At 38.0% G+C, this 9,530-nt stretch overlaps 1 protein-coding gene across 1 annotated transcript in view; it reads left to right on the top strand.

Moving 5' to 3' along the window:
• dpr12 (defective proboscis extension response 12) overlaps positions 1 to 9,530 on the top strand; it is a 140,265-nt gene that overhangs the window by 124,179 nt on the left and 6,556 nt on the right. The window contains exon 5 of the mRNA XM_018547396.1: positions 2,923 to 3,133. Within this exon, the coding sequence (XP_018402898.1) occupies positions 2,923 to 3,133 (211 nt within the window). The remainder of the gene's footprint in view (positions 1 to 2,922; positions 3,134 to 9,530) is intronic.

Raw genomic sequence — 9,530 nt, 5'->3', positions numbered from 1 at the left:
TCTTTCCCCCCCCCCCCCCCCCCATGCTACAAATCACGAAAGATATTACATAAATATCAAATTAACAATTTATTCAATTAATTATTTGTATCAGTGAAAATTATATTTTTAACTAAACGAGGAAAATATTTATTAATTTTACGTCTATAATCGTATACTATTTGTCGTCAATTTAATTTTTTTTATAACATAAAGAATTAATTTTTTGCCCAACATTTAACTAGATAAAAATCTGAAAATAATTTTGTTAAACCATCAAAACATTTAAGTAGGACACTCAAGCTGGTTGCTAGATGTCAAAACTTTTTTGCAGCACTACTCATTATATTTTAGCGTTTTACATAATAATTTTAATAATCCAGCGAAGTTATTTTCAGATCTGTATCTCTAGCTAAATTGTTAGATACTTCAACAAAATTATTCTTTTCGTGTACATTCGAAACTATATTTCTAGCCGTAATATTCATGACGTATTTCTGCGGATCACTTTTTCAATTTCATTCCTACCTTTGTGCAGCAACTTATTCGTCGATATACGCAACGCCGTACAATAATGAGAAACAACGATCGTTTCTGTGATGTACACGCTCTCATTGTATATCGCCCAGCGGCGAGCACTTGCTGCATAACGGTTTGAGGAACGTTAAACGGAATAAAATAACGAGCATTTAGCATAGAGAAACGCGTGGCCTCTGATTCCTGACTTGCACTTGCTTTACCGGACAGAACCCATGAAACTGAAAATCCTCTGATATCCCGCACCCTCGCTGTTCGTACGCTACGGTTTCGCGCGTCTATTCTTCACTCGCTTTGCGGTTCGACGCCGCCGCCACAATATGCACGCATCCGACGTTACAATAAACGGATGACGAGCAGCATCCCACGTGTCTGGATCCCGCGGCTACATTGGGCGGAAATTTATACGCTATAAGGCGCACACGCCGAATCCATATATCCAGTTACTAACGAGACAGTACGAGCAAGCCGCTAACAGTTGCGTTAAATAAATTTGTACGTTATTGTTTTACACTGAGAGATAAATGTTACGTATAACCATTCGTTTTGTTTATGTGACTAATTAAAACTTTCTTACTCTTTCATTTAAAAATTGTGTTGTCTTAATTTTAGTTAAGGCAACAAAATTTTTGCTATCCTAATTAAATTTCTAATCAAAATTTAATTTTTTTTTGGGCCAAATTAAATGTTGGCTATTCTAACCAAATTTTGGTTAAAATAACCAAATTTTTATAAGACGACACAATTTTGAAAAAGAAAGGAAATTTTTGTTAGTCACATGTCGACAAAATGGATGGTTATACGTACCAAACATTTCTCTTAGTTTACTCACATATATGTATAAAAATTTACATATTTTACGAGATCGTGCTTTTTTAAGCACGACGCGCGACGGTTTAATATGTCGCGACGCGATATATTCTCATTTAAATTCTTAATGAAAAGAAAATAATACAATTGTAATATCCTATATTCATAAACTTTTGAAATAGCTGCATGCGAAACATTTTTGAGATAATTTTTCTTATGTAGTAAGAAAATGTTGGCGAACAAATAAGATTTGTTGAAGAGAGTACTTTGGAGTAGCCTTTATTCTCCGCGCCTTTTACACGGTTTCGTCATCGCTCAGCATATTGCGAATTTCCTGACGTTGTGGTTGGAAGTTTGCGAGTATTTGACCTTAACAACACACCATTTCACGCACCTATCCTTCCTGTATTCTATGACACGACAGGGCCGCTGTAAACGTGTATCCGGCGTTATAATAAACGTTGATGGGCCTCATTGCTCGCAGCTACAGCTGAATTCCGCGCGCTCGTTCAACGAAACCCAACCTATTATATAAAGTCGCGTTTTTGCAACCAAATTCCTGCGCGCGTTTAGCTAAAGCCCGCAAAAGCAAATATTAAATTCTCGCAAGTTGACATTTAATTACTTCAAGATATATCTGACTTGCTACCTAAACGTACAAAGTGTCTCAAAATCACTGTTACGATAACGTATAATAAAATTGCTTCTTTTGTTATACGTATAAAGAGTGTCAAAGCTTTTTCAATTAAAATTTGTTTCGACAAGCACTTTGTTGTTATACTTCTTAATTACATTTTGTACGTTAATTATTTAATATTAATTAAAACACGATATTTTCTTATGTATATTTTTTAAATTCAATTTACCAAAAATTTTTACACATTTTATTTGCTTTTATCTATTAATATCAATAATATTTGTTTAACGTTAATATTTATTAAAAACTAATTTGGACTGTTTAACACATCTTAACACTATAGTTTTTTCCTTGAATGTTACATTATGACGACAGCATGAAGGCCGAAGAAATTCTTCCCTATATTACTTGTAAATATAAAACAAACAAAGAACACAAGATGCGCAAGAAAATATTGCGCGATCCTAATATATGAATATTATGCTATAGTAAAGCATCAATTCAAACATCAACTTTATAATGAATGTTAATGAACATTGTGGGGAGAGAGAGAGGAGAATACGAGTTCCGTTTTCATCACACACTGTAAATATCAGTTCATCCTTGTTGTCTACTAAATATTAAACAAGAACAAATGATGCTTACACGCGCTGTGAGCGCAAAACGGAATGTACCCTAAATAGGTGTATCAAAATAAAGCTGCATAAATGAAGTTAAGTCTTTCAGCATGTAATCGCTGTGCAAAAAATAAGCAAACAAAAGCACCAAGACCACAAATCCTGTCGGCGCTGATGATGCCCAGCACAAAGACGCGTTATTCCGCCGAAAGAAATCCTCATAACGAATGTCACGGGCCGCAGGCCCGATGATTCTCCGGTCGTTGCCTTTGTGCTGGGAAAAATCCGCACGTTAAATCTCATGCTTGTCAACCGACACCATTCTTCTTCTATCTGCTCTAGAGCCCGACGCCGCCGCAATACGTGTTCTGGTATCACAATAACCGGATGATAAACTACGACACCACGCGCGGCAGCGTGACCGTACAAACCGATCCAGGACCAACTCAAAGCCGGCTGACGATTCGCCAGGCAGTGGAGACGGACACGGGCAATTACACGTGCAGCGCCTCCAACACCAAGCCGGCATCGATCTTCGTCTTCGTCACTGAAGGCAAGTATAAGCAACGTGTTTCGTACAAAGCGAACTTTCTTAATCAATATAACCCCATCGCGGTTGTCCCGGCAGTCTCTTAACTACCTTCTCGATCCGAACGGATATACCTGGCGTAATTATCCTCGGATGAGCAAAATTAAAAACTTGCATCGATCCAAACCGATTTTACAGACATTCGATAGTACTCGTATTCAAACTGTTTTAAGCAGATTTTTGAAAGATTCTCATTGAATATTTAACTACATCGAGATATTTAATACTGAAATTGCTGACATTGCGAAGAAAGATTAGGTGCATCAATCATGATTTCATCAAGAATACATCGGCTCGTCTAAAATCGTCAGAAAGTCTGGCTCGAGAGAAGATACGCGATTTCTAGCGGAATTTTCTGAGCCACGCGAAGAAAAGAAAATCCACTCCTAAATTAAAAATGTCACCATTCTGATTGAAAGTATTTATTCTTCTCGCTATCCAACGTTTTCCTTCATGTACGTTTTTTTTTTTTAAACATTTTCCACGATTATATATAACATCACACATATAAATATACGTAAACATACCGTAAAAAAATAATATTGTAAATAAAAAAAAAAGCAAGCTCAGATCTAACAAACACACACAAGAAATATACTAATAAAAAATGTTTTTAGGCAGACAGAGTGCAGAGATTTATAACAATGAAAATCGCATTGTGCACGAGGAGAGGACATGGAAACAAAACATTTTCCAAAATTGTCTAACGTCCTCGTCCTAATAAAAAAAAAAAATACGTTTATTTGACGACAGCATCCCAGATTCCGCTTCAACACACAGTTCCCTTTTTCCGATGCGAATGTTTCTGTTATTTCCACGTTTTGCACACGTGGGTTGTGCGTGGAGTATACGAGGCGCTGCTACCGCGCGTATTGTACGCGCGCGTGACATGCACGACGATGTGCGTGTGCATGAAAGAGAACGAGTCTCCTCGGTTCTTCAACGATCGATCACTCATCGCCGCCGGTCACCCTTCGATGTGTATATATAGCACGATTTAACCCCTTTCTAACAAAGGCTTGCGACTGGAGAAGAAGCCCAAGGCTTTTACTGCAAAAAGCGGTCCTCGTCGGCTCCGCGTTGTCGTCGAAAAACTCGCGCGCGCACGGTGCTCCGTGATGACTTTAGCGGCGCTCGCAATTTTAAGTCCGCCAGGATCGCCGCGGTAATTGATGTGAAAGGATGAGGACAGAGTCGCGAAAATCTTAATTGGATTACGAGAAACTCGGTCGGCCAGAAGATTTATTATACGGATATATATACGGGCAGAGAGAGAGAGAGAGAGTGAGAGAGAGAGAGAGAGAGAGAGAGAGAGAGAGAGAGAGGGGAAGAGAAGGGACGGGCGTCTCGATCCGGAACCCACGCTTTTGCGGACTTTTGATATATGCACGTCGCCACGAAGAAATTGTCGATCTTATGCGATCGTAGCCGCGATTAAACATGGAATATTACGTTCTAATTACGTTGGCTAACCGGCGTATATTCGTCTTATGTGTGTCAAATTTAGCGGAATTGCTTGAATGGAAATGGCGTCTTGTTTCTGTTCGAAGGCTATTTGTTTCTAAGGCTAATATTTCATCTATCATATAACAAACTTTTCAAGTGTGTTGATTGATTATAACATAGAGAATTTTCTGGAAATTTGAGAACTTCTCTATTTCTATAGCCAGTCAATAATACATTTGAAAAATTTGTGCTACAAATGAAATATTATCCAGGCTGATATTTCAGATGACAAAGCTTTTGAAACCTATTGATTGGCTGCAGGAGATTTCCTTTCTGTCCTGTAGCCAATCAACACGCTTAAAAAGTTTATCATATGACACATGAAACATGAGTCTAACCTGGCAAGAGAGGGAGAGAGATAAAGTAAATGGAAGAGCAATCGTCTTGCAATGCATTTGGCTTCAAATTAATGAATGATGTACATTAAAAGGATTCTATGTGTGACGCTTTACACAGCAAAATAGAACGGTTTCCGTCGAGACGATTGAATGAGAAATCGGTATAGGCTCCTAGCCTCTTAGCCGATAACGCGCGCGGAGTCGACACGCGAGAAGCGGCGAGTCCATCGCGTGCGTGATAAACCGCTATACGAGCGTCCCTTCTGTTCCGCGAAGTACTAAGCTTTCAGGTTAAATTTTGAAGATATGGACTCCATTACCGCGGCACCGACGCACACCGGGACCTATGCGAGTGTTCGCATGTACGTAGCGAGCCGGGCGCCGCACAGCCCCGTAATTCACGGCCCCGGGAACATATGGAGCGACGCTTCGCGCCGTAAATTACGGTAAAAGTGTGCATGCACCGCGTTTCAGAGGAGACACGTATCGCCGATGAATGTTGCAAATCTGACGGTCCGCGCGCAACGGTGCGCACCATGAATTTTGATATTCGGGAGACAGGAAGAAGGATCCGCGCGCGAGCGCGCCGCGCCGTCGCTTTTTTTTGATTTGCCTCGTTTGGCAAATTTACGACGGGATTATATCACGCCGGGCACTCTCCGAGCGCGATGATATATCGATAGGCCAGGTCAAGGCGGCCCACAATATATTAATGACGAACGGTGACGCAATGCCAAGTCTAGGACAAATGCGGTCGTCGACGTAGGCGCCGCGAAGTCGTCGTGCTATTGTCGAGTCTGTTCGCGATCAAGTCGTGCGATGCCCTTATGTATAATTAGCTAGAGTTTTTTTACATGACCTATTCTAGTACGAGCTATTGCGAAATCCTTCTCTTTCTTACTGTAATTTTACAATATATAAGACTCGACCGCAGAGCCATTTTTATCTTTTTGTGGTCTAAATTATTTTACGCAAGGGAGTATTTTGTCCTCTACATCTATAATAATAATAAGTGATGACATAAATCTAAGAAATTTTAACCAATGAGACGCACGTGTACGGTCCTCTGAGACTTAATGTTTAACAAAGAAAATTTATTGTTTAGAAGAATTGATAGAGATGTGATATATAATTTACTGATTTTCTAATCTAATGTTTTGAAATATTTGAAGACCATTACTCGTCTGACTCGATACAGGACAGCAAAAGATTAAATAGCTTGAGAATTAATAAATTCTTTGACCAATTTTTTTCTTTAGGTCGCTTGCTAGTTTTACTTAGAGACCCTCAAATAAAATTCTGGTCACATAGTCTTTTCATGAGATAAATATGACGAAAATGGCTATGTATTACAGAGTACAGGCAGGCAGGGCCACGTAAACCTTGTATGATTTACTATACATATATCATATAACCTACAATACAGAGTCAAATATTGTTGCTATGTTTTTCTCGTGACTAGACTTGCTAGAAGATCTCTAGTTTTGCTTATATATGTTTTAAATGTATATTGTACAATAATAACTAAATTAATTCGTATTAAAAAATACGATATTCTCACGATGTGATAATTGTATTATACGTAACATTCAATATTTAAGCATCGATAAATTTTTGGAAATATTTTATAATAATGTTACATGTAGTGTGTCAAAAATATTAAACGGAAAATTCAGTATAAGGCACATATACTGTCTTCTGCAGTAAAGAATGCGAAGAGATTTCAAAGTTAGCTCGAAAGGCAACAATAATTTCACTTTTGTTCGACATAACAAAAGTAAAATTGTTCTTTCACTTAATATTGCATAGATTTTTTAAATTTTCACGGTAGTAATTTCTCTCTCCATCCGGATTACAAAATTCTTTTCATGCCCGACACTGAAGCTTCGTTGAATTACTCGCACGCACTCGACATCTGCGTTATAGTGAAGCTTGGCCGCGTAACGTCAGGACACCGACACATATCTATTTCACTCTCGCTCGCGACGCGAGATGGAGGAGATTAATTATTACGGGCACGTGATAATGAGATGAAATCCCCGCTAGCTACATGGCGCGTTGCCTTTTGACCGAGATTTTTGACCCCGTTGCGAGAGAAGCGTCACTAGGGTCTCGACGGATGTGCGTTAATAGCGAATTAATAATAGCACAGCTCTTAAAGTATGAACTGTTCGGTTATACCCAGGGCACTTGAACCAGGTACAATTATGTGTATAAATATTGCCCACAAGATTATTGCATTTCCCGATGTTACGCGACGCAGCTGTAATGATAGATCGTCGTAATTACTAGTTAGTTCCCGAGCCAGTTAACTCGCGCTGTTCCGTCTACTCGCGAATTATTTTGTTCTACTTGTGCGACGGAGGTACGTCGCAAAATCGTTAATGAATACTGTAGAACTTGAGACATCCGGGAAATTTCGCGAGCTTTCGCGCGCAACGCGCGAGCCGGAAAAGGAAGGGAAGGGTATAGAAGAGACTCGGTGTCGCGATAAATTATCTAAACGTTGCGCAATGCCGGGAGTAAATTGGCTTAGCGCGACGATACTAGATCGCAATCTTGTTAAAGACGGGCGGACACACCTTTGCTACGTCCTGGAAGACGGCACGTTAAACCCAACTTCTGAACTGAGCGTCGACGAAGCCCCGCAGCGATTTTCCGGTTCTCTTCTCCAGTTGTCATCAGCTCGTAAACCGGTGTTTGCATCTAACGCGCGATATATTCCGATCGTTGTCTTTTCTCAGTTAACCGTGAGAATCGCTCGTAAACTCTTATTTGCACATTTCTTCCAATTATAGCACGTTCAAATAATCCACATTGTCGTCGAGATTCCTAATACGGCTCTATAGTTATTTGGTGGACGATAAAAGTTGTGTGAAAATAGCAAGTAACTTGTCCAATTTTTATACATTGAGAAAAAATTTATTAAATTTTAATAAATATGTATTTTTTCCTTTGAGTAGTCATAGCGAATTATTTATACTTACGGTAAATAAATTAAAAATTTCATGAGTATTTTCCTGAATAAAGAGGAAGAACAAATGTATTTACGAACATTAGATCGCAAATATTTTGTTATCGAAATAACGCACACAGATAAATTTAAATAATGGTCGAATATGAGATCAGTCATGCTCAGGCATGTGTGGAAAATGATGGAGGATACTTTGTGCATCTCTTGTAAACGGAAAAAAGACCCACTTGTAACATGAAGTATATATATATATATATTCGATACTACTATTATGTTTATTATTTCCACAACGAAACATTTTCTACTTAACGTTCATAAATACATTTGTTCTTCTTTTTTAACAGGGAACGAGCTTATGAAAATATAAAACTTACTTGTGATTCATCTTGTATAAAATATTTTGTGTGTTCGTTTTTTACGTTTTCAACTATAAGTTCTTCTATAAACTATGTAAATTACTACATCATTTACGTAAACATGTATTTTGTTAGGATAAGGTGATACAATTTCGAATATAGGAAAATTCAGAATAAAATAAGATTGGAAGATTTTCGAGGTTTTTAAGCTTACAATTAGTAAATCTAATTCCATTGTGTGGAGGTATTAAAGGGGGAGGATGGGGTGGATACTAAAGTGGAAATAACCGAATTTGAACCTCGAAAATTGAATCAAATCTTATTTTGTTCAGAATTATCATTTTCAAAATTGTATTACTTTACTCTACATGTTGCATATGTTGCACATTGCACAGATAATTTACGCGAATCTGACCTAATTTATAAAAAAAATTCAGTTAAAACGTAAAAAAGGAGAGTGAAGCAAAAGAGAAATAGGTATACGAGAAAGAAGGCAGTGTAATATTATTAAAGCAGAAAAATGTACAAGAGAGTTTGAAAGAATATGTTCGCGATATTAAGAGAGAAGTGATAGAAAATAAATGTAGATAAAATAAATTTGTAGAAAGCTGTTTGGTCTATAACGACTTCATTTTACACATAATAGCGGCGAACATAATAAAATTAACTTCGCGCAGCTCGTCGCTCTTGCTCTGAATTTTTTTAACGATTTTTATAAGTAACGCGTATTCTTTATCAATGCTCGGTCATTTCTTCTTGATTTGCAAATGTCGTCCCAAAAATAAAAACATACATAATTTTGCAGAAATATTCTTGATGAATGCGAGGGACTAAAAATTCCGCGATGCAACGAGAAGATAAATCTCATTTCTTGCAAGATGCAAAATAGTATTTTTCTCGCGGCATAATTTATAAAGAGGGAGATAATAATCCGTATTAGATGAATAATATTTATCCATCTTCATCCTTTTAGTTGATAGAGCCGTTTCGTTTCATCATGAAAAATGTATGAGCCAGTGAGAATTCTTATTAAACGGTTCTCGCTACGAAGGGATCGGAGCATTAAATCCTCGCCGGGTGGTGCCAGCTGTTTGTCATTAGGTTTTGAAGGCATCTTTACAACCGATGCACGTAGGCCGTAAATGCTGAAATGCACTCTCTGACCCAAATCACGATTCCCACGTAGA

The sequence above is a fragment of the Cyphomyrmex costatus genome, unplaced genomic scaffold (assembly GCF_001594065.2).
Source record: "Cyphomyrmex costatus isolate MS0001 unplaced genomic scaffold, Ccosl1.0 scaffold639, whole genome shotgun sequence".
NCBI classification, from domain to species: domain Eukaryota; kingdom Metazoa; phylum Arthropoda; class Insecta; order Hymenoptera; family Formicidae; genus Cyphomyrmex; species Cyphomyrmex costatus.
This window is presented reverse-complemented; position numbering and strand designations above follow the sequence as displayed.